The 26,445-nt window shown below is 44.8% G+C and overlaps 1 protein-coding gene across 7 annotated transcripts in view; it reads right to left on the bottom strand.

Annotated features, from left to right (window-relative positions):
• GRIP2 (glutamate receptor interacting protein 2) overlaps window positions 1–26,445 on the bottom strand; it is a 266,386-nt gene that overhangs the window by 50,278 nt on the left and 189,663 nt on the right. For all 7 annotated transcript variants that reach the window (XM_048315461.1, XM_048315465.1, XM_048315464.1 and 4 more), the window contains exons 2-7: window positions 10,675–10,755; window positions 7,390–7,525; window positions 6,465–6,610; window positions 3,583–3,669; window positions 3,240–3,315; window positions 2,466–2,611 (exon numbers count right to left, since the gene is read on the bottom strand). In XM_048315461.1, coding sequence (XP_048171418.1) covers window positions 2,466–2,611; window positions 3,240–3,315; window positions 3,583–3,669; window positions 6,465–6,610; window positions 7,390–7,525; window positions 10,675–10,755 — 672 coding nt within the window. The remainder of the gene's footprint in view (window positions 1–2,465; window positions 2,612–3,239; window positions 3,316–3,582; window positions 3,670–6,464; window positions 6,611–7,389; window positions 7,526–10,674; window positions 10,756–26,445) is intronic.

Raw genomic sequence — 26,445 nt, 5'->3', positions numbered from 1 at the left:
AAAAAGCCTACCGTGGTCCCATCCTACACCAGCCTCCCTGGTGAAATGGGGGATGCTTGGTGGCGATGGCAGGCAGCTGCCATATCCCTCACACCAAGAGCAGGGCTGGCCCCATGCAGATCATCCTCAGTGCACAATTTTGGCTGGAAAACCACAGAGACAGCTGAGGAATGCCATGATTCAATGCTCCCCTGCAGCAACCTTGGTCTCTCACCAACAACAGATGCAGAGAAACAACTTTCCCTCCTCAAGGGTCAGCCCACACCACCCCAGCACATACAGCTGCAGCAGAGAGTGAGCACCATGTAAAAACCTCTCTTTTCCCTGAGGATGAGCAGGACAAGCACCTTGGTGGTGTCCCCAGCCCCTTTCACCACATTTTCAAAATGCGAATTAAGAGTTCTTCCTTTAGGCTGAAAATATCCCCAGACCACTTTCAGCACATGCTCTTCCCTCATCATCTTCTAGGGGCTGATAAAGAGAAAGGCTGTAATAGTTGTGAACTAGGGATGATGTACTCATCTCCCACTGCAATTACTAGCTGCTGCCTGCAGTGATTGTTGTAAGCTACATGTTCTGTATCATCTTGCCTTAAAAGAAAGCAGGACAAATACCTTCCCTTACAGGGTTGCAGAGAGCACTCCCTAGGCAGAAATTATCTAAGAAAGGGGTGGGTTTTACATTTTTGGGAAGTATCTAGTTCTGGTCCACAGGTTAGCAACACAAGATGGAGAGTCACTGCATAAAACCCTGCTATCCCTCCACGTTCACTCAACCCTCACAGTTTCAGGTGGGAGAGTTACTCAAGAAGAAACACCAAGACACCAAAACACCTTCATGGCTATTTTTACAGCAAGTCAGGTTTTAAGACAATCAGCTTTCTGCAACACAGACATTGTGGACTGCACAAAAAATAACCCCCCCCCAAAAGACCCATTTCCCATGCACACTTAATTGTTTACTATTGGTCAGACTTGACAGCTCCGAGCAAAATCCCTCCTTACCTCCACCTGTTCCCCTCCCTGGAGCAGCCTGTGAGGAGAGGAATGGACATCCCTTACTGCCCAGTTACCCCAAAAAAAAATAGAAAGGTAGAAAATAGGTTTGGGGTAGTTTGTGTTTCCCATTTAAGTGCTTCCTCTTTATCATGAGCAGCAGTTTTCAGAGAGAAGCTGCTCCTGTGGTGTGGCAGAAGCCAGGCAGTGTGCAGGCAACCACCGAGGCATCAGCTTTTCCTTCCAGCTCTTCCATGGAGAGCGCGTCTGTGTAGCACACACTGCCCAGCTCTGGCAGCCAGCCCCCCAGGGGACAGCCACTATGTCCATGCTTGAGGAGCTTCTACCAAAAGGAAGGGGAAAGCTTGTGGAGAGTCACAGGCAGCAGGAAGCCCTCAGGGCTGTCACAAAGAGCTCTCTTATCCTGGTGCATGGGTGAGTTCTGGTGTTCTCAGCTCTCTTTCCTCAGGGGTGATGTGGTATCAAACTCAGCTTCAGACTCTTTATTTTCCCCCACACTGACAAATCAGAAAACAACTTGATATCACAGACTCCTATTCCTCACTGGATCCTAGGCTCAGGCATGCTGGACTGGTTTGTGAGATTTATGGAAAAGACTCCAACCTAGTCCAGCTCATGGCTCCAGGAGAGGCAGAAACCCCTCTGGAGATGTACATGAAACATCACAATCTAATACACAGCTCAGTGAGCTTCCAGAACCAACACAGCTTCGAACTCTGTGGTAACCTTAAACTCATTAACAACTGTCCCTGCAGTAACAGCTGTGTGTCACAAAGCCAGCTCAAAACGAATTTACAGTAGCTAATAATAAATGCTTTCCCAGGGCTTGAAACTTAAAATCAAATGAAAAAAAAAAAAAAAAAAAACAACAACCACCAACAACCCATCAAACTTCATATCTACTGTGTAAAATGCTTTTTTGAAATACTCATCCTCTGCCCTCCAGTAAATTTTGTCTTATTTGGGGTCAAGCATTTGATCACCCCTCATTTATTTCAGAAGCAGATCTGAAGTAACATTTCTAAGAAAGAGAATAGCTCCAGAATTAAACAGGGTCAAAATTCAGAACCAAAGCCACAGCAAGTCTCTGCCTGCATGCAGCTCACTCCTCTGCTCACATTTAATAGTGCTATTTGCAGTGCTGGCAGAGCGCTCCAGCCCCGTTTAACTCTGACTTCTCCTGTCCCCTCTCTGCCTACATTAGAAAATCCCCTTTTGCCCTCTCCTCTAAAGCCACTCGTCATTCCTATCAAGACACATCACTGCATAAGGGCATTTCAAATGCATTTAACTAAGCCAGCTTTGAACTTTACCCCCTACATCCATGCTGGCAGCACACTGCTCAGCAATTTTTCCACTGAAACTGAGTATCCCAATTACTGTCTGTAGTCTCACATACTTTCCAGGCAGTCAGAGAAAAGAATGCCATCACAACCATCTTGTCCTTACCCATGATGGTCACATCATACTCGATCTGGAAAAGTGCCTCCTGGCTGCACTGCCGCAGGATGTTGAGGGCATCAGCATGGGTCATGCTGTGCAAAGGAATCCCATCCACACTCAGCAGCCTGTCCCCAATTTTCAAGGAGCCTTCCCTGTAAGAAGCCACAGGCAATTATTTTTTTAATATATATTTATTTATTTATACTTAAGTAATCTATATATCTTTATACAAATATCTATATTTATATAGACAAATTTCCTATTTATCTATAGTATCTACATATAAATATATAAGCATATATTATTTGTGTGCGTACACACATGTACATGTGTGTGTATGTATATATGCACACATATTAAGAAGTCAATTACTCTCATCCCATAGGATGAAAGAACACTCCTCGGACAATAGTCTGGGTTATTTATAGTACCAGGTCCGTCACATTAAATTATCAGCATGAGAGTAGATAGACTGGCTCCTGCTTTCTAGCACAGCATCAGCGATTCAGCTGCACAGGGCTAATGCAGGGGCTGCCTCTGCAAGAGCAGTTTCTGCCTTTAACTACATCATCTGTGCTGGGCTGGCCTGTGAGCACCGTGCCCACCCTCCCCACACTGCACAGGTGCCACAGCACCGCTGCCATTCCACACCACCAGCCTCGGTGAGAAGCCTCGGGCAGGCACCAGCAGGAGGACAGGACGGACACACATCCAGGAGCATGGGGACAGCTGCTGGCCTGTCCTGTGAAGGCAGATGTGGAGGTGTGACATGAGCAGTACCTGTCTGCGGGGCCGCCCGGCCTCACGTAGGTGAGCACCAATGGCCTGGACTTGTGCCAGTCTTCATGGGCTCCCCCTGTAATCAAACCAGGAAAGCCGTAAGTCACTGGGGGTTTGAAAGTCTGAGTGAGAGCACTGAGAAGGAGACATTTATCATGGAACAGCTGACACAGGCTGCCAGCTAAATGACTGCCCTGGATTAGGCAGCCAGCAGTCCTTAGAGGCAGCAGGGGATCCTCTCCAGGACACACTTTTGCTGCTTAGCTGAGCTTTTTGTCATTCACTTTCTTACTTTTCCCACTTTGCACCTCTGCTTCTGCTTTTCACTGGAGAAACTACTAACCTCTCAGCACAAAGCCAAAGCTGTTGCCTTCCTTGTAGAGGGACACTTCAATGGTCTTGGGAATAATGCCAGCACTGCTTTCTGGCACTAAAGGAAGAGAAAAAGACCCGGTTACCCCAGATAAACCCTTTCCAACCACAGTGCAAAATAATACCAAAACTCATCCAAATAACACCGTAATGAAAGTCCAGCCCAAAACCTGTTTGGAAGCAAAAAGAGCCCAACCCAGACACGTGAACTTTTATCAGAGCCAACCGTCAAGTTTTAGGATGATTTCACCAGCTCAGTGTTGTGCATCTCCCCTCAAATTTGTCTTGGTTAATACTCTGACATTCAAGTAAAACCATCTCATTTATCAACTGGCTTTAATGCATTCAGCTTTCCTCAAAAGTTTCTGCCACAGATGGAAACTTATTAAAAAAAACAGCAGCAGCATAAGGAATCAAGTCACTAGCTGACCTTAAAGAAAATGAAAATCCCAAATCCTCAATGCATAAAGTTGGTTTTTTTCCCTTGCCTCTCATATTTTGGATTTAAAAAAAGATTAAGTGAATCCTTTAAACTGATCCTAGGGGCAATTCAGTAATTTTATGTTAAATACACAGTACTATTTGTACAAAATACCAAATGTACAAAGTAAAGAGAAAAAGAAATAAATTGTTTTCCATCTCTTGACGTGCCCTACTATTTAATGATTTATTGCACTACTGCAATGAATATGGGACCATTTCCCAGTCCTCTCCACCCAGAACTGCACGTGACATTTCAGCCTGGTCCACTCTGAAAACTCCTAATTTTCAAACCAAGTGCCATGAATGGCCACAAGGATAAGCAGGGAAAAAAGACCAAGAACTTGACTTGGAGCTGAAGGCTGCCCTAGGTACATCCACACTGCCATTTCCCTTGGCTCAGGAGGGGGGTTTTGAAGCAAATCTCCCTACTGTCCTCACTGACCACATTCATCCTTACTGCCAAGCACCTGAGGGCTTGCAACCTGCACCCAAATTTGGCTTAGCCCAACCCTTAAGCTAACCCAAAAGACATACAGTAGAGGCATGGTACTGCCCTGTAGGCAGAGAGCCCTGGGGACCAGCTACAGTGAGGCCAAATAAACCTCCAAACACTGTCCCCACTTTGCTCCTGCTGCTGTGCACAGACAGCTAACAGGGACACAGCCTAGAAATACTCCAGAAGGGAAGAGCTCAGGGCACAAGAAAGCTTCCAGCTAAGGGGTGATACTCAAATACCAAGAAAAGGGTATAAAGCATCCACAAATGAGTTCAGAAGCCACTCAATTTCTGTCCCAAGCATCAAAGTACGAAGTGCTGCAACAGCCTTTCATAAGATCAGTGGGAGCTGGGAAACCTAAGCCAGTGTTAACACAGGGCTTCGTTTATTTATGAAAGAGATGAGACAACACAGTGGCCTGAAAACTAGACTTGGACTTGCAAGATCTCCTTCTAAGCAGGAAATTACAAAGTGGGGAGAAAAAGTCAAACCCACAAGCACAAACTATTGAATTGCACTGTATTTCTGCTCTTTGTCCAGGGAAAGACACAGAGAGAGAGAGAGAGGGGCAAGCACACACAGCAATAACAAACCCTCACTGCAGATAAAAGTCCACAGTGAATTGGAACCGGGCAATAACTGACAATTCCCTGTATTTTGCAGTGCTTCTTTGTTTGGATCATTCATAAACAGCCCCAATAATCTCACTGGAGGGAAGTCACTATCTCAGTGTACTTTTCCTGCTCATTCAAAGCTGAGGACATCTTGCATCGCTGCTATTGATTGAGCTGGCACCACTCCCTGGCTGGTAAATACAGTTTATCAGATTCCTGATAAGGAATATCACAGAGAATAAGGAATACCACAGAGAAAGGTTAAGAGTGGTCATCTCTAGGGAGCATGAGGACATGGAAGACTTGAGCCACAGCTGGCTTTACCAGAGGTGTATGCAAAAGCTCACTAACATTTACAGCAGAACAGAGGGGGAAAATGGATACAGATTCATCTATTCCAGATTAGATTTTACTCTTTTTTGGGCTTTACACAGTCATTTCTGTATTCAATGCTTTTCGTCCAAAGGCAGCAGCTACAATAAAGCTATGAAGTGTAAAATAGCTTCCTATCTGGGGCAAAATGTTTAGATTTCATTAGTTTTGTTTTTCCTGTCATCTTATTTTTAGTTGTTCTATTTCTTCTGCCCAATCATCCTCTAATTGATCTGGGTAAATGAATGAGTAATAACTGGGAAGATTGTATTCACAATGGAAAGACTATGATGAGAAACTGTATCGAGGAATTTGTTTTAACCAGAAACATCAATCATCAAAACAAATGAGGGCAAGAGCATATAGTCTCCCATGACAGGACACAAGCCCTGTGAGTTGGGCTTGCCATCTTTTTTCCAGGGCTGGAAAGCAGATTGCTTCAGTTTCCTTTCTAAAAACACGTAACACTTCAAAGAATCCTGAGAACTAACAGCACTTGCCACAGTTCAGAAAAGAGCATCTGGTAATACATGTTTAAGACTGAATTAAACCTCCCGTAGCCACGCTCCAAAAGGGAAAAAGAGAAGCTGAAGCAGCATCAGGAGGCAGATTGGCCTGTGCTACCAAGTCACTCTGAGGCAAGACAGACCTAATCAGCCATCCCCTGCCAGTGTGCATGAACAGGCACCCACTGTGCTGGAAAAAGTGCTCTGCCCCGACTGCACACAGCTCTGCAGCCTCCACCGCCCACACGAGCAGATGAAGGCAATGGCAAAACTCCCCTGGACACTGCCTTGGCCATGGCAGCTCTGCACGAGCAAGTCCATCTGCACCCCAGGACAAAAAGCAACCAAGAAAAGAGAGCAGCATTGTCCAAGAGGCACCCACCGGCTGGCGGGAGCTCGTACTCTACTTCCAGCACCACCCTCTCGCCCACGTTCTTCAGCAGGCTGATGATCTCGTCATGCCGCAGCTTGGTCAGGTTAATGCCATTCACCGACTTGATGTAATCCCCCACGTTCAGCTGGTCACTCCTGCAAAGAAACAAAATAAAAAGCAGTGGTAGCACAAAGTCTCTGTGACTGGCACAGCTGGCGAGTAACTGTAGGGCTTTCTGAACAAGCCACCAACACTGGGCTGATCTCTGCTGTCTGATTGCACGTGTCTGCTATCAGAGGGAAGCACTAAAATTGAAGCCATCGATCTTTCCTGTGGCAAGTGTTCAGATCTGTACATATAGCAACAATCACAGTGTACGTGTTCACAACCTCTCTTTTGTTGCTCAGTTCCCATTCATGTAGAGCAATCAGTCAAAAAAAAGCACACCAGGAGCTGTCTGAAAAAAATCCAGCAGGGAAAGAGAAAACATCTTTGTTTTTGCCCGTTTTCTGCAAAATTGTTCAATTACTCTTTCCTTTTTCCTGCTTCTTGGAGCCTTTCTTTGCCCATTGCTTTTCTGAGCCAATAATGTTACTTCTACACTCAGTATTCAGAACAGATACAATATTAAACCACTTAGCTTGATCAAGATGTATTGTACCATGCAGCTCTCCTGACAAGGCTGCCTAATTTCACAGAATCCCAAAAATCCCTACACAAAATTTCAGAGTGTAATTGCACAGAGCATAGGAAATAACTCAAAATAGAAGACGTTCTGCTTCCCGGAGCAACAACTTTGCATTCTGGGGCACTTGAAAAAAGGGACTCGGGTGCCAACTACTTTAATTATAACTCTATTCATTCAGTAGCTGGAACATGCAACTATTCCTCTCCATTTCTGCTCTGCTCTCTGTACCTCATTTCCATTTCTCACCTTGCAGCGAGTCCTCCCGGCCTCAGATTGGAGACTCTTGGCTTTCCATCTTTGTCTGTGCCACCTGAAATGGTTAACCCGAGGGTGCTTCCTTCTTTCTTAATCAGCTCCACGATTGTGACCCCTCTGAACTCCTCTGAAAGATCGGGAATAAAGACAAACAACTCAGTGGAAGGCACATTCCTCTCAATCCCAAGGACATCCTTTTCCTACAGTTGGTAGGAAAGCAGATCTGGGATGATTCGTACAACTAGCACGAAGAAAAAGCCTCAGTTTATTTGAAGTTAAGTTGTAAAACAGAAGTGTGTCCTGGTAGACCCACAGCAATGACTGCATGCAGGTCTGGCAGGCAGGACCAAGGCAGAGGAATAAGGGCTTATGAGAGTAAAACTTGTGTTTTGAGGTGCTGGAGGCAGTAGAAAAATTCAAAACCAGGGTAATGGGATCTCAGCAATGGTCCAGGGAGACCACCTCATGAACTATGTTTGCTATAGAGTGGGGAGGTCATTAACAGAGCTATGTCAGCCAGTCACAGGTACACAGGAAGAGGATGCTGTGACCTGCAGTGGCTGCCTGGATGGACAGAACAGGGTGGACCTTAAAATACTGTGATTTAAAAAAATATCATGATACATCAATATAGTTGGGAGATACAGAACAAAATGTGGAGAGGGGTGAGATCCTGCCATCGTCAGGGGTAGGAGGGGAGGCATGACCTTGATTCATTCACAGCACTTTGCTCACCCATCTGCACCTAGTCCAAGTCAAGCTCCCTACTACCAGCTCATCTACAGCTGGAATTGAAGGCATGAGTCACTTTTACACCGTGACTTGTTCCACATGCACTGCCTGCCATCAGACACAGGTCCAGATTTGGGGATGCCTACCCCACACCTGCTGCACCAGTGCTGCTTCTCTGGGTGCTGCAGACTGTGCACATTTTACCTTTTCTAGTCTAAGACAACACTCATCTCTGTCCAGCACCTACATATAAGCCCAACCTGGTACCAGTTTTGATCTCATCACAGATCATGTCTGGGTTTTACAAAAACAGGGTTCCTAAATTATTCCAGCTTCTGGATTGGGCATGGAAAGGGCAGTAAGTGAGCAGGAGAGTCAGCCCTGGCCTAAGGAAAAGACCAAGAGCTCTGAAGATTTGGCAAAAGGCAGCTCTGCAATACGGCACACAACAGACCTCACACTCTGCTCAAAGGGGGCTAGCCGTGGGGCAAATAGGATGACTTCCACACCTTGCCAGAGCCTCCTCTCAGAAGCTTTTACACAATTTGTCTATAGCATTATCTATCCACCTCCACTGTCTCAGTGTACAGAAATCTTCCACGATTTTACAGGAGGAAACCAGTCACCCTCACACAGGGCGCCCTTCTCCAAGGCTGTGCAGGAGAAGGTGGTGAGGCACTGGCAGCACACAACAAACAGCAGCCCCACAGATGTGGACAAAAAGCCCATGTTGCAAATGGCCCAGGAGTTTGTCTGCACAGCAAACCTCATCAGGCTTAAATTAGATGCTCTGTTTGGAGAGGAACATTTGAAACCTCTTGCACACTGATTTTCAGAGCAAGGCAGGGCCCCTTAAACAGCATATGGACACAGAAGATCCATGCTGGTGCAGGGCCTCCTCCATCCACCCAAAACACGGGGTCCTTTGGCACTGTGGTGCCTCATCACCAGCACTTTGCTCCTGTCCAAAGCCACCAGGACACCAGAAATTGCAGCTCACTTAGAGTCCTGCCATGCACTACCTGTTTCGTAAAGCACTTCCAAGAATAATCTGTGCACTTGATTAATGTGAGTAGGGAACCTCTTTGCAATCTAACTCCAGTCTGGCAGGCGTTTAGGCACTGCTGGGCACCCATTTAATATGGCACTGGCAGCTCCTTGTAAAAATGTCAGCTCCATAATACTTCTGCTCTTTAAACTCAGTTTTGATCCCTTGCCAACTGCAGTAAGTTAATTTTCAATTCACCAACCCGGGAGCCCAGGGGCTGCCAAAAACTTGGGGGGCTCTCCACCGTGCTGGAAAGAACAACATCCGGCACCATCCCGCAAATTTCCTCTCAACTACAGACATAACTGATCAACACAGATGGTGCCACAAGGGGAGACTATTAGCTTTTCAACGGGGTTTAATTTTGATCCTTGATAAGTGTTTAAAATGAGAACTCCCAGAGTGCAATTACCCATGGTTATGGGTTCAAGGAGAAATCACTGCTCCAAGAAGGCAAGTCCCTGAGATCAATCAATCAAGGTCAGTGATAAGGGATTTTGACCCATGCTTCTCTAAATCTACTGCCACTGTCACAGACCCACACAATAAAAAAGTGAGCTGGTTAAGGAGGATCTGGTCCTTCAAGACATAGTCCTTAAGCACCATATATGAGCAGTCTTGGATTTCTTCTACTGGCATATATGATTGGATTTTGCATCCCAGGGCAGGAAGAGCACACCTGATTTTTTCCCTTCCCACTGAGATGCCTTGCACTGAGGCTGTTGGACACACTGGCTCTTGAGAGCCTCTCCCCATCAGGGTTGCACTACAGTGGTAATGTCATACCGAATATCCCCTGGAATAACTACTGAATGATGAAGCAATGGCAGAAGGGCCCCGCTTCCTCCCCATTACCTAGAACACACTAAACTAACCCTGTGACCGGGTCATTAGCAGCCAGAAGTCAAAATCAAGCCCCTGGCTTTCCTAGGAAGGAGATAAGTTGTCCAAGGCAGCCCATCCAGACCTGCTGGAGTGCTGCTGGCACAAGAAGCCCAGCACCAACAGAGGCAAATGAATTACCACTTCTCCACTTCCTCTTCAGCCCCCGGGGTGTTTCTGCATGGGAAGGTTTATCTCACACAAAAATTTACTGTGACTGACTAAATATCAAAACAAACTCAGTCAGATGTGGGAAATACGAAGCTTGCCAGGCACTGCCAGTCTCCCTCCCTGCCTGATGAGCTCAGCTATGGCAGCATTTCTTCCCTCTCTCCTTTGCTGCTGTTTTCTTCTTGTGAGTGTCAGTCCAGTGCAGCAATAAGTCCTTTCCCAGCTCCCTGTAACTACCATCAACAGCCTCACACAAGACAGAGATTGTACCGGTAAGACACCACTCACTGAGATGAGTTACTACCATCCATTTCTGTCCTCCAGCAAAAGCCTTGCTGATAGATGCACCAAAATTAGTGTTTTGAGAGTTTTATTCCATTGTAGGGGGATACAGGTAAAGTATCCTCCAATGTTTTGGAGCAGGAGGTGATCCCCTCCTTTACCTGGGATGCTTTGCCTCCTGGAGACCAGGGCTGCGTCCATCCCACCAGAGTCCTTGCTCCCCTTCGAGTAAGGGCCATCGTCTGCAAGCAGAGCAAACATAGAAGCTGAAATTAGTACCAAGAGCCACAAGCAACTAAACCAGAGCACTTTAAGAAGTTGTCCTGGTGACACCAAAGTTGGGATGAGATCTGTATCACAGACTGCAGGCAAGAAAAAACATTACCAGCCCTGGCTTTGCACTGCACCATGTGAGCTCTCACCTTGTAGAGACGGAAACAAGAACGCAGTAACGTTATCTGATTTATTCTTCTTGGAGCTAATCTGCTAGGAGAGAACAAAATCCCTTACTCCTGTAATTATGTGGAACAGCTGAGAATAGAAAAAGCTGGGGCATTAGTCTCACAAGTTTCAAGCCTGTCATTATGCTTGTGAAGAAACTTACGGTCTTTGGAAATGGAGTTATATACATCAGGACACTAACAAGGCACTAAATCACTATACTTGAGTGAAATTGCCTATTCTTATAGATCCCATTATTTCAAAGTCACATTTTCCTGCTGCTGTTCCAGCCTCTGTGCAATACGGAGAGCACCTTCTTTTAAGTGATTAAAAGAAAAAAAGAAGTCAGAGTGAAGAGAGAATGTCATTATACACTGTAAATACACTGTCCAGCATAAGCTGAAATTTAAAGCATCTAAATATCTTTGTATTCTTCCATTGGAAGACTGCTACAGAGTTATCACAGAGCTTATCTGCAGAGAAGGTAGCATGCTTCTACAGATCTCATTTCCATCCATCTAAAATGCCTATTTTTATGGCATTTCCTAAAAAGCTGGTACTTTCCCAATCAATAATTTCCCGTAACCATGTAGTACCAAATAATTCCCATTCTCAGTGACTACATTCTTGGTTTTTTCAGTAGCTGTGAAGGTTTAGAAGTTGTACATGATAGTATAAATATAGGTTACTGAAAACTTTATCCATTTATTCCTGTGCACAGCCCTTAAGTAAATTACATTTAAGTTACAAAGAAGTTTTTGTCTCGCTCCATACAAAGTGAACAAAAATTTTAGTTGAGCCCCATTCAAGACAAGGGTCTGTAGAGAGAGGACTCAATCCCAATGTTCAGTTTGCTGGCAGTCCGCTTTCCCCCTAAACAGAAAAATGATGGTGTAAATCTTAGTCTCTCTCACCGGGAGGTTTTTCCTAACATTCTGTTTTACCCTCTCTCTGTCACCCCATCCCTGGCAGAACTACAGAGTCAGGTAACAGGGATTGTTTGGGAGTATACAGCAAGGTGGCAATTCCCAGGGGAGCAGCAGGACAATGCCAATCCAACTGCTCCCTACCCACATTCCCAACAGCTACGACCACCCTTTATTGCTTTCCCAAATGCAGCAGCACATTGGAAGGGGAGCCCTAAAGCTCAGGATACGCAGCACACGGCTCATTTTTCAACACTGGAGGTAATTGTGCAAAAGGCACCAGCAACACACCCTGGACCATGCAGGGCTGGAGCTTCTCACTGGCACTGGAGCATCAGTGTGCCTTTGGTCCCACAAGACACTGTGGAGGGTGAGGACCATCCCAGTATGCAGCTGCCTTCCACATGAGAGCACTGCTGCCAGCTCTGCTCCAGGTACCGTGCTCAAGGCAGTGACGTTCTGCTGCGGATGGGATCCCTGCGTTCCTGGAAAACCACACAAGATGGTTCAAAGCCAACTCCATAATGTGCTGGCAAACTAAAGCACTGAACCATCTGTTTCACATAAACACACCGCCCCAGACCAGACAGTCACCAGCACCCTTCTGTGCTTCATTTTCCCATCACAACCCCGATCAATGTTGATAGGAAACCCCAGTTCTCTACTGGTTACCCTCCCTACCCCAACAGCTGCTGGTAAGCATGCCTTGGCTTCCCTTTGAGCAATAAACCAGGTTGCCTGTGCATTAACAACAGCTTCCAGCAGCAGCCAAGTGGCCAAGAGCAGTAGTGACCCGAGCTACAGGCCCTGCCAGCAATTAGCAACACCCCCCCTGCCCCATCCCACTGCTCCTGACAGCCACGTCAGCCTGCAGATAATCAGCACCACAGCTCCCCTTGTCCTATTGCTCCTCCATTCCAAACCCAGTTGATTATGTGAAAAATGTTTGGTTTTTTCCCCCTCATTATCTGGCTAAAGTGTTTGAACAGGAAAGGAGGCTGCCACATGCCGCCTGCCAAAATGGGAACTGGCATTTGCTCACAGGAGCATCCCCACCACACGCGGCTCTTTGTTCATTTGCAGCCCATTTCCTGCTCTGCCACTCAAACTGATAATAATGGAGTCACTTTTTTATTAATATTTTGTTTGTTTGTTTGTGCAAGGGGTTACGTTGGTTTTTTTAAAAAGGAACTCCTTCTCTTTGTGCTCTCAGTTATTTCTTCTGCCTAGCACAGCAACAGTTTGGCGGTGAGGCTGGTAACCAGCCTGACTGCTCAGTCGGCCCGAATCACAGCGCCAACCCAAGCAGTGAAAAGCCATGAACCTCTCTTCTCCTTAAAATTGGGAAAATAACTCTCCGTTTTTAATCCTGTGCAGGTTCTTTGTGCAAAGAATCCGTGCTGGAGCTATTAGAGTTGTATTTTTCAAGCTTTTTCTCTCACACCAAGAGGGCCAGAAATTGAGGGTTTTCAAGCAGCGATGGTAATGCTGGCTCTAGACCTTTCAGAAAAGCTCACCAAGTACATACGACCCTCAATAAAACTGAGATTGCAACACTTTCTATATATTGATCCCATGGGGATCTGTGACAACATTAAAGTTCCTGTAACTCTTTAACAATAGTTTTTACTATTTACATTCCTTACTAACACCAGAGAGAGGACTTCTAAGTCCCTACACCTTCACACAGAGCTCTGAACTCTCTGTGTGTTCTCCCCTGCAGAACCAGTGCAGAACAGTGATACACGTCTTGTACAGTGAAAATAAAGAAGAGATAATCCCCATCTCATTCCTTCAAAAACAAACTGGACAGATGAAAGAGCAGGAAGAATCTCCATGCCTTAGCTGGGGGGCAGGAAGAAAGGAAGGTCCACTACCCCTGCAAGCACAGGCACCAGGATGTCCTGACATCAGTTAGGTGCCAAGCCCAACTCTATTAAAATGGGGAAAAAAAGGCTTCCTTGGAAAGAGCACTGATTTAGGAGTTCATTATCCCTGCTGAGGGGAAGGGAAAAGGAAGGTTTGGGGTTTAGAAGAGCTATTAGTCTATGTTATTAGCAGAGATCACCTCTTAATGAAAATGAGCATTGGCTAAATCAGATTCTGTGACAATTAGGCTGCTGTCTGCAAGTTGTTCAGATTCCTGGATCTCTTTAAGACAGTTCCTGCAGAGAAACTGCATTAATCTTATGGGAAGACCAAGAGGTAAAACCTCCCATTTGTTTTATGGAAAAAAGACAGTTGGAGACAGGGTAATTGCATTCCTTGTTTAGAGAAATGAATACCAAACCAGCATTAAGAACCAAAAGCTGTTCACGCTAAGGCAAGCCGGTATTTTTTGCTACAATAAAAGCATGAGGCTGGAAGCAGAAATCCAAATGACTAAAACTAAGTGCAATTTGATCCGTTTTGAGGAGAGTTATTTCTGTAAGTCTAGGGAGGCATTTATCTGTAGTCAGGCAAAGAGCAGCCAAGGGTACACGAGCGTGGGTCAGGCACCTAGTGATGACTCAAACTGCGGCCCTGGGAGCAAACCTCCAAGGCCTGGGATTTTAAAGATCTCTGAGTGCCATAAAATGCAGACATGTACTTCAAAAACAGACTATAATCACCCAGCTGCATCTTTAGGCATCTCATCACCTTTATAAAGTTGATATGTTACCAGAAGGAGGGGAGGGGGAAAGTGATATATCCATGCACACCCATTCTGAATCTCAGACTGGTATTTAGCTCCCACACAACACAACCCCCACTACAGCCTGAGCAGGGGCTGAACCATCATCAGAGGACAGTAACACAGTCCTTCCCACTCTCCCCAGCCAGCACTCCACATGGCAGCACACCCAAAGGCATCTCATGCACCAGTGATGGATGTGGGCTTGATTGCAAGGCTGTACCCAACTGCCCCTCCAGCACATCTTCCCCAGGGCAGTTTGCGTTATTTCAGCACCACCGCAGCAGGTCGGGGACAGCAGTGTCAGCTCTGCACAAGAGCAGCACAGCAGTGGCCTCCCCTCTTCAAAGCACTTAGCCCTTAACATGGAAGACAAGTAGATCCAGAGAGCCCAGGACAGGGAAAAAAAAGCCCATTGAACACTGTTACAGACTGCATGATTTCCTGAAACTACTTAATTACGAAGTCCGCTGCAGAGCAAGAGCTCCTCCCATGTGTCTGCTTCAGACAAGGGGCTGTTTGCATGAAGGATCCCACCTTCCCCAAGCCTTCCACAGCAGGTGGCTTGAATTTTCTTAAGCTCATCTAAATCCACAGCTCCTCAGCCCCTTGGAAAATTTGTACATGAGTTCACTACAACCAGTACGGCTGCTCAGTTCTTTTCCCATCTCTAGAAATACACTGCTTTGGCTTTGCATCATTAAAGAAAATAAATAAATAGAACCCAAAGAAACAGATAAAACACCTCTGTCAGTGATCTCTAGACTGCTTTCCCTGGAATACTGCAAAAGTTGAGCTAAAGCATAATCCTGCCCTACATAAAACTTGTCCAAGCATATAGCAACAAATACACTAAATCCTTAGACAAGATAGTCCATGCTCCTGTGAAGTGCTTAAAACAAGAAAAGAGAAAGTCACTTTTGCTTTACAACTCTGCGCCACAATTTCATTGTCATCACACTGATTTTGGCTTGCTGCATCAAAAAAAAAAACAAAAAACCAAACACAAACAAAAATACTCAACCCAACCTGGAAAGGGCCCAGTGTTTCCTTCCTCACGTTCTATTCTCCAGGAGGTGGGGTGGGGCTTTTGGAAGAATGCCAGTGAAAAACCCAGTGCCCACCACAGCTCTACTCCTCCCCTCAGCCCAGGGCACCTTCCATGTGACTCTCCCAAAGCACTAAACCAGACTCAAGCAGAGCTTTGAAATGCTTTTCCCTTCCTTTGCGCCAGGAAGATTTAAAAAAAAATCCCCTTAACCACTGAGCTCAGGCTGAAACAAACCAAGTTATTTAGGGAGCAGCTCCTCCCTAATTTCATAAATACATGTATCAACAAACCTGGTAAAAATGGCAGAGGTTGCCTATCGTGAAGAAGAGTCTCTTATTTATCCCTTTACTGGCAGCAAATCCTCTGCCAGTTTATACTCAGAACCAGAGACAAATGAGAACTTGGGGAAGTTTCCTCTTAACTTGTCTCATCACAAATTTCTGAGTGAACAGCCCAGGAAAACAGCCATGCTGTACACAAACCACCCTTGCTGGAAACAAACTCTTGTCCCAAAAACAACAACTGAGCTTTATCCCATTTTCCCAGATAATTCTGGGGAAAAAAATTATCAACCTGCTGCCAGTCCCTGTGCCAGCCCTACTGCAACAATGCTGTGCTCCCAACTCCCCAGGCCACGGAACATGTTCCATCAGCTGCAGCTTCTTGTGCCACCAGAGGCTGTTGTGGCAGCTCTTCCATCCACTTGTGTAGTTGTTGGTCCTGGCTTCTGAGCCAGGAAGAACTTGTCCAAACTTTGAGATTATTCCAAGAGGAAGTTGTACTTCTTAGTTTCTTCTCCTCAATAGACACAGCATGAAATTGATCTCCCCACACCCTCCACGTCTCTCCTTCTTCTGTATTCATTCACCGACCAACCTTTCTCAGGCATGTGTAATTTCATAACACCTGCTGCTGTATTCACAGGATTCAGTTCTAGGAAAGATACAATAACCTATTGTTCAACAGAAACTCCGTGCTTTGTTCTTCTGGTTTTTTTCTTTTTAATAAGAAACCAAAATTACTTTTAAAGGAACAATTTGTTTCAAGCAATCATTTTCAACTGAAATGCTGTAGATAATTATTTGCATAGCAGTGGCCTTTATGGGACCAAGATATGAGTGAGAACATGTTCCTGTTACCAAGCAGGTTGGCTTCCAAGGGATACCAGAGGGTATTTCTCACCCCCTGCAAGACTGTAGCAGATAACACTGATGGAAGATTCCTGCTTCTCACGAAGATGTGGGAAGAGTTTCTGCATTTAGTAAACAAGTTTTATGTGCACAAAACCCATTTAAGTTGGCTCTGCAGAAAAGCCAGGCTTTGGTAAGGTTTAACTCACATCAACTTTCACAGGATATTAAACACCTCTCAAGGACTGATCCAAGTCCCATCTGATAAGAATGAATGCTGGACTCAGCTTGCAGTGCCCACATCTGGTACTCCTCATGTTTTCATTAAATACATTACACTCCAGAAAAAAAATATAAAAGGGAAGAAATGAAAAAAAACCACAATTTAAGAATCTACAGTCAAGCTGCCATTACAGTCATGTCTTTTATATACCAGAGCCACTGCTACAATGCATTGTTTGTTCCCATTATTGTTTTGGAAGCCAGCACAGAGTCACTTTATCTAATCAGCACATCCAAGGGACTCTGTGATAGAGGACCTGGAAGCAGTTCTTAATTTCCACTCAAGCTGTATTGAGAGATGGAAGAAAAAATACTTGAAAAAGTGACGAAAATTTTTTATTAAAGGCAGCTCCTTTTTTTTCTCTCCTGGTTTTGTGTGAAAATTAACTTCCCATGCTGTTCATCTACTGTCTTCTGCACCTCTGGAACCCAGTGGCCAATATCCATCAATATCCATCAGCCTGGAGGGGAGAAAGTGCAGCCTGAAAGAGTTTTATAATCTTGTAACTTTCAATAAAAATGTGTTTTGAGTAGAAAAGACTCAAGTTATTGCTCTCAGAAAAGCAAAGAGCTGTTGTGCAAACCAGCTCTAGATCAACTTCACTCATTTTCCTCTGCTTGGTAGGGCAGAGACCAAGGGATAGCGGATGCAAAACTGTTGGAAATTAAGTGTTCCTTTGGTCTTCTGTTCACAGAGGAGCTTATGTTGTTCTTCTGAAGAGGCCTGTGATTTCATTTCTTTAATTTAAAAGTATCAGGGATGACTCTTTTCTGATTCTGGTGAGGATATGCTTTTGTGCATTAAGTTAGGCTTATTAAGAGCTGCTTGAGGGATTTCACAGGCTGGATCTTCAGCACAAACAGCTTTTCCCAAAGAAACCCCAAGAATCTTCACTTTTATCTGTCTCTTCCAAACAATCCTCTAAAAACACCCACACCAAGAAGATCCCTCTTCACTCAGTGAGCCCTCTCCAGTTCACTTTTCTTAAGCAGTCCCCAGGAAGGTTTGAATTTTTAGTGCTAAAAAATAGAAAGAGAGAAATGGAGAGAGACTTCGCTTTGTGCAACCCTTCTCATCCTCCCAGGCATTTTCAGACATCTTCATCAGTTCATATTTATGAATGACCCAGTGGCAGAGGAACCCCTGCAGTGCCTCACCCCCTTGCAGGTCATTTGCGCACACAGACCCACACAGAGCATTCACAGCAATGTGGTGCATGAGAGACAAGAACAGTGCAGAAACCAGCTCAATGAGATTATTATTTCTCAATGGTTCTAGTGCCTGAAATGATGTTATTGAAGTTACATTTTCCAGTCAATCTGGCAATTTCTCTTATTAAGCAGCCTGGAGTGTACTGGGGAGAGTCCAACACTGAGCTGGAAAGATGAAATATTGCTGATACACTGTTTGTGTTATCTGAAGAAACTACCTTTCAAAAGTAAAAATTAAAGAGGAGTAAGATACATTTTCAGACTGATCTCTCATGAAAGTTATCCAAGTTAGCAATTGTAATATGGTGAGAAATGACCAATAAAGTCTAACATCATTCCCAAGGAAGAATGTCTCACTAGATACAACTGGATTTATTAATCTAAGCAGCAGGCAGCAGTAAATCCTAGCTGGCATAGGAATCAATTCTCCCTATTAACTCCATGTAAGCTTCCAAACTTTTTCTTGAATACAAAATGCAGCCTGCTGAATCCAAACCCTGAGGACTTACCTACTTTCAAGCACCAAATGCCATGCTAAGTGAATGTGGACTGAAATAAAATAAAAAAAGATAGCTCTATTGTGGGTTTTCAATCAAATGAAATTAAGTACTGTCAGTTTATTAGATTTTAGCACTCAAATCACTGGTGCCACCTAAGCCTAGAGGCCACTATTATTTGTTTAAAAACCCTGAAGTTAGTCAAAAAAAGGAAAACAAGCTTGGTTTTAATGAAAACCATCATAAATGCTTTCACTGCACAGGGCTTGGCTCCAAGGTGCCTTCCAACTAAGGCAGCTTATCAAAAGGCTATACCCTAGCAGGCAAAAGCTTTTTTTTTTTTTTTTTTTTTTTAAATATATCCATAGTTGAAGCCAAAAACATTATCAATGTTCATATTACAAGATATTTCATCTTGGTGTTTTGTTGCGGTTTTTACTGTCTTACCTAATGCTGGAGTTGGACTCACAGGGGTCCAGGGAGGAGATGGGGAGACAGGACTCAAGAGCCATTGGCAGTGCCAAGAACTGGGCACCCTCATGCACAGCCTGGGTGGGAACATGAAGCATAAATCAACAGCTTGGGGGTGACAGAACAGGCAGAAATCAGGACTTCCATCTTTTGAAATGGAGATCAATTTGCTGCAGTCATAGTGATAGTAAATTCTTGCACCTATTCTGCTTTTCACAAACTCTTTTGATCCCTATTATGATTCCTTTAAAAACGGTACCTGTTGTCTTTCATCCTCCAAGATCTTACAAAAGAACTGCTAAATCAAGAGCCTGTTAACTTTCCAGGGAGCAAAGGAGTTTAAGAAGTACAAGGTAGTGCTGTACTGAAGAGAAGGGAGAAGGCAGTCTGGTCTGGTGAGTGAGCCTGGCAGGAGTGCACAGAACTCTTCTGGGCAGAGGTAGACAGCCAGAATTTGAGAAGAAAAGCTATAGATGCATCCTAGGTGTTGAAACATGTGCATGTCCTCTTTCCACTGCATGCAAAGAATTAACTGCCCAGATATTGTGTTACAGAATGTCTTGTCATGATGGATGTACATCTTTCTCAAAAGCATTTGGCACCCCTTAGGCAATTCAGAGGATGGTTCACAGGAAGGAAGCTCTTTGACCTCTATTATGCAGGGAGTGAGACTAGATTTTGAATGGCTCATTCACAATCCAGTCTTTAAAAAAACCAAAACAAAACAGGTGAAGGCACCATTTGGGATTAAATTGGCTGAAAAGAAATATCACAGTTCAGTGAAAGGATAATTTTTGCCCATAATAAGTCTTTTCGGCAGTTTTGACCAGCTCAAACCTTGAGAGCCCACCTCAAATGAAGCAGAAGGATACATCGGTACTACTGCAGCAGAGACAAAAAGCAATCACTGACAGGGTTCCCTGAGCTACCTTTTTCTGGTGAAAAGATGTTTAATCTCAAACAGAGGAAAACTGGAATACCCACTTCCAATATATACCTGGATAGGAAGTAAAGAGATAGAGCATGAGTTCTGAAATAAAAGCAGGAGTAATGAAAACTATCATTGGATATCTTTGAGTTTGTAAATTAGAGGCTTGAGACAACAGTTTTTAATTCTGGACTTTGCTACAGACAATTTTTCCCAGTTTAGCAGGTAAATTGTCAAGAGCAAATCTCTTGTGACAGGCAGTAGACAAAGCAAAGGAAAAACCATTGGATTCAACAGACAGGGAAGATGAGGTGGCAAAAAGACATAGTGCCAACATTCAGCCTGGTAATACTTTATGCAGAGGGACTTAACTGTAGTTGTAATGCCTTTTTTTGTTGTATTTCTATAATACTTTAAAGAGAGTCCTTGTTACAAAAGTAAATTATGTGCCCCAAAGAGCACATGCAAAATTTTAGCACCTGTAAACTTACAGCAGTCCATGTGGAGAGCAACTGAAGAGAGGAAAACCAAGCTTAAGGAAATCTTTTAGAAAACATAACTCCTTAGATGAGTTGGGAAAAGCCCCTTCTTACAGCAAATCACATCCTGCTTCCCTGCTGTTCTCATCAGTCTGACATAAGCAACGCTTGTCCCAGCAAGATATAACAAGGGGTGGGCAAGGGGAGCCCAGCAGGGCTTTTTCAAGGAAGGTCACCTGGCCACATGTCCAGGTTAGCACCCTCTCTCTGCTCCCAGTTACAAGCCTGCTCTGATTCAGGGGAAAGGCACAGAAAATTAAATGAAGGATCAAATCAAGGAGATTTACTGTGCTAGTTCAAGAGGTGGCTGAGATTGATACGGGTCCGTGTGTGGTATGCATCAATCTCAGTGCCCACAGCAATAAGAAAATCTGTGCAAACCACAGGAAAACAAAAACAGCAAAAGAAAAAAAACAGGCAAATCAGGCAACAGAAGAGATTCACTTCAGTGCAGTAACATTTAATAACAGCATAAGCCAGGGATCAAGGTGTGAAGCAAGCAAATAGATTTAGGTGAAACCTATCTCCAACAGCTTTTTGCATCATCCCATGGGTCAGTGCACCAAGGCATCTCATAGCCAGGTTTGCCAGCAATGGGGTGATCCCCCAGCGGGAGCTCCCAGCTCACAGTGCAGCTTCCACCGTTTGGGAACCTCTTTTAGCACTGCAAAGACAGCTGGTACTGCAGGAAGGTGACATCATAGGGGAAGACATTCAATGCAGTAGGTGGCAAATCAGGTGCTTTATCCCAGATTTGCACTGCATTTTGATGCAAAGTGCTTAAAAACCAGTGGGAGTCAAAAAATAAGGAAGAAGTTCCAGACAGCATTAACTATTTTAAAAGAAAGATTTCTGGCACCCCATTTAGACTTGTTTCCAGCTTATCCACGAAGCTCCGCTAAACCCTACTAAGACTTAATTCCCATAAATGTGATTCTCCCTCACAGTGTTCAGCTAAGTAGCAACGTTTCAAAAAAAGTAAATACCAAATCGTGGGAGTTGGATTATTCATTCATGTGGTAAAAAACATTATGAATACATACAGATGTTCCCACTTCATGACTGATCTAAACATATGTAGATTTTAGACTCTGACACACAAACCATCTATTATGCAATGGCCCATGTACATGCTGCTTCTATCCTAGACTGTGTCAGGAGGATTCACAGGAGCTGTGTGAGAGATGGAATAAGCTTATAGCTAAAAGACTAAAGAAAGTTTAAGCAAGAGCCTCACTTAAAATGAAAGGAAGGAGGGAGAAGGAGAGAAATCAAAGAGTCAGGGAATATCAGATTTAGCAGGACAACAAGATGAAATATGGAAGTTTCAAAGCTCCAGGTTATTTGATGTTGGAACTGGTGCAGCCTGCCCTCATCAAACTAGCTGTTGAAAATTTGTCTGAATTGCCCATTAAATCTTGCTTCCAACAAGCTCGGCTCCTGTGTTTGCCCACTTCTTGCTTCCCATCAAGCCTTGACTTAGCTTCAGGCTCTGCCAACATCCCATCCTCCAAACAGGCGGATGTCAAAGATCAGCAGAGCACCACTGGGATGAAAGCAAACATCTGTTTAGTATAAAAGGTGGATAAGACCCCACTCCAGCAGAGTTATTAATGTATTCCAGCTGTTTTCTATGGCTGCCTTCATGCAAACTGCTGTGTTTTACATCACACAGCTGATGCGAAGCAGGTGGAGAACCCAGTCTCAACTTCAGCCAGCACAAGAATTCACAAAAGACATGGAAACTCCTGGTGAAATTCAGAACAAGTTGCTGCAAGTTCTGCTCTGTGACCCTCTGAAAGAGTCATAAAAACACTTCTTGTGAGTACCTGTAAGCAGAGACCACCTTGGGATTTTCACATGGAAATCCTGCTCTGTGCAGAATTCAAGCCCCGTAGTTCTGTAGGTTAATTTTCCCTTGGGCTTTTTTAAAATCCAAAACCATGCCAATCAAAGGATTAGCCAGGAGCAAGGCGCCAGCCACAAGGAGCCACAGGTTGGGAAAGAGGAACACTGGTTAAAACAGCACTTGCAATTTGGTGAGAGTCCAAGCTCTCCCGACCATCACAAACGCCAGAGGGACTGGCTCATGGCAGACTCATGCCTAGGACTGAGGAAAAGTCAGTTTTGCATTCCCCTAGGCAGAGAGCTGCTCCCCTCTGAACAAGGGAGGGCACCTGGATGGGAAGCGCAGAGGTGCAGGAGCTCTCCGGGGCTGGGTTGAGCAGCTCCAGCAGCACAGCTCCAGCAGCACAGCTCCACCTGCACCCCAAACCTGCCCTCTCCCCACGTACCACAAGCCGAGGCCAGGCAGGTTTATACCAGAATAAGGCCACATGTCTGAAAAGATGCAACACGCACCTGAAAGGTTGCAGCTGGGAGTTTTACAGCTTCCAGACGACAGGAAGTACCAATGAAGTCAGGAAAGTTCAGGTGTAGCTAAAGACTGCAGAGTCTTGGGAAGAGGGAAAATGCATATGACAGCCTTTCTCCAGGCAGGAGCACAGACCATTAAATGTAATGCTTCACATTATGCTTCCAAATACCCACTTAATTTTGATTCAGCAAGGCACTCATGCTAATAAAAATTAAAACCAGCAGGTTCTGTTGAATGTGTAATGGATGTGTGGAAGAGCAGCATGCGCAGGTATATCTAAAATTAACTATGAATACTAAACCTGACTACTTTCCAAGTCCAGGGAAGTCTGGGGAGCACTGCAACCACTTGGATGCAAGCCCTTGGCAGGGTGCTGTGCAAGTGCCCACCCAGCTCCTCACCTCATCAAAGGTCTTCAGGATTATGGGGGGACATCCCCACACCAGGTATCTCCCTTTCCCACCTCTCTAACCCCCAGATGGAGTCTGGATTCTCTGAGAACAAATATTGCCCAGAGTTTACCTCTTGCCACTGCATGCCAGAACCAAAGGCAGCTGCTGATGACACATTTCCACCAATTTTGCACAAGTATGGATGTCTGTGGGTCCACAGCGGTGCAAGAGAGCTAAGCGTGTGCTCAGGGAGATGAGAGGGAAGAGATTGTCTCCCTGAACGTCAGATACAGCAGGTCCATTTAATGACTAAACACACATGACTGTTTGCTTATAAAACACAGTGTCACACAAATCTTCTAGGAGCTAATTGCCTATTATAGCTCATGGTGCTGCTGGAGTCAGCTGCTGATGATAAAGGGTCCTTTCAAAAGGAGGGAAAGCCAGTGGAGCTCTGTTCGCCCGCCTCCACCACAGTTTCCAAATGTTTTGTTTTCCAGTTCCCACAAGGTGAATGCTTATCCCCCCCTCAAAGTGATGGGGCCCCTCTGCCAAGCTCACTTGAGTGAGAAGATTGGGGATAAATTGAAATACAAGAGGGAAGAGGAGTTTCTTTGATTCTTTTTTGAAGTTGCTATTATAATTAACAATAACAAAATTTTCTCTCTTTTCTCAAGCCTCTTGCCCAGCCTCACAAATCATGGCACCTATCTCTCGACTGTCTCTGCAGCCAGCCTGGAGCTGGGTGATATTTGCGACCACCCTGATGGCAGCAATCACCTCCCATGGCCTGGCTACAGCAGCAAGGAGCAGGGAATGGCAGGGAAAAGATCCACATGCTGCACAGCAAGAACAGGCAAGAGAGCAATGGACCACAGAGTGACACCTGGCTTTGGAGGAAAATAGGAAGCAATGAGTGACGTACCCTCTGTCTCTGAGCTCTCCTAACCTCACCCTGATTTTAACTCCACAGGTACAAGGTTTGTCACCTGGGCTGTCTGATCCAGATCTGTACACACCTGAGCATCTTCCCACTGACTCCAGGCATATCTCTGTGGCTCTATCCCAGGATGCCATGTAGTCCATTCCTACCTCAAACTCACATCCCTCTGATTCCCCTGCATGGTTTCACTGCTGCAGAGGCATCAGCTGAGGATGAACCTACAGAGATGGTGCCCCAAGATCCCCCCTGCTCCTGGGGACTGCTGGGCTGCAGGTTGGAGGCATTCTAGCAGCAGAAGCAGCAGAGCACAGCGTCTCATGGCAGGAAGGAACAGGATCTGTTTACGCAGTGGGTTGCATGGGAAATTCATTACATTATTGAAAAAAACCCTTAGCAAAAACATATACCTTCATCTGATGCCAAGAGTTTAATCCTACCCAAATGGCACCACATTCCATAAAGAAATTATCCTCTATAAATCACCGGGACAGGAGCAGGTCACATCCCTCACATTTCAGGGTGAACGATTCACTGCAGTAAGGACCCTGTACGGATCAGCTATCATGCCCACAAGGGGAAAGGAGGGGATCTCCACTGAAATCTTATGGAGAAGCAGATTTATTGCTAGGACACCTCCACCATGTGGGCTGGTGGGACAACACTGGGGACTGCTGGAGGTTTGACTCAGACCCTCATCATTTGTATGGTCATGCATGTGGTTGCTCAAAGACCGAGGAGCAGATCCATGCTGTAGCTTGACTATTTGGCTGGAAAAGCAGCTGTCTGGAGCTGCGCCATCCCACCCTCAGCCTCAGTTGAGAGCTCTCACAGGGCAGGGACTGAGTGTGCTGGACCTCTGGGCTCCCCAGGTACTGATAGGGCTCTGAGGAGGGACAGAAGCTGGGAGGGAAGAATTACTTGGAATCTCAAACAAGTTAGTTTACTCAATCTCTGCAAACAACTTGGCACATGACCTCCAAAACAGAAGCACGCACCAGATCAAGGACCTACATCCCTCCTTTGGGGAAGAGGAAGATGCAATGAAGCAGAAGAATGCAACAAATCCTGTTTTCATCCACACACCTGGCAGCAGGGAGCCAGATCATACTCTTACAGCACAAGTTCTTGCCTTCCAGGACAAAAGCACGTTTATACTCTTTGAAACTGCTCCACAGTCCTTCTCACCACTGCTATTCTCCCCAGACATGAGCCAGTTCCTAACTTACAGCTTTGTTACGATAAATCACGCAAGTGTTCATTACATATTGAGACTGGAAGTTGGAGCATTGCTGGGAAGAAAACCACAGTGCCTTCCACCTTGCTAACATGAACCTGCACAATACAAAACAGATCAGTTGTGAGAAGTGATTGAGTTGATCATCTCTTCATCTCTCAGCTACACTAAATAATTTACAGGGCCATTTTGGGCCTTTCTTTTCCCTCCTCCCCACAAAACCTGCAGCTGCCAACTATGCTGGCATCTACAGCAGCTAGAAAACGAATTTCCCTGTGAAGCAAATTCTTCCAGGATGAATTGAATGAAGGCAGAGCTCATAATTGCACATTACTGAAAACATTTCTGATAAAAAAATGGGGAGATATTTTTATCCACATCTCCAGTTGAAAATTGCTGGGAAAGATGCTTATGAAAAGCCATCATCTCCAAGCATGTAATTATCAGATCCTTGAACAAAAACACACGGTCAAAGGAAAAAAAAAAATACTTCCATTGAAATAAAAAAATCGGGGGTGGCAATTGTTAGGAATGGAGGGAGAGAAATTCTTCATCCTGTGTGATTTTGCACATTTCAAGTTACCAGACTGATTTGTAAAGCCACAGATTAATAAACTTGGCAGCTAAGAACATCAAGCTCTTAGTAATTTTTTTTTCGTTATGAACAGAATAATAATAATAATAATAATATTATAAGAAAAAAAAAATCAGAAGCAGACTGGCAGTCAGACTGTCACAGACTCAGAATCTCCTAACGCCCACACAAGCACGTTTCTCTTGAAACTGAATTCTGCCACCTTGAATAGACAGGCGTACAATGACCTGGGGGCCCCAC

This window comes from Corvus hawaiiensis, chromosome 11, assembly GCF_020740725.1.
Source record: "Corvus hawaiiensis isolate bCorHaw1 chromosome 11, bCorHaw1.pri.cur, whole genome shotgun sequence".
Classification (NCBI taxonomy): Eukaryota; Metazoa; Chordata; class Aves; order Passeriformes; family Corvidae; genus Corvus; species Corvus hawaiiensis.
The sequence above is the reverse complement of the archived record's forward strand: the minus strand, read 5'-3'. Positions and strand labels throughout refer to the sequence as shown.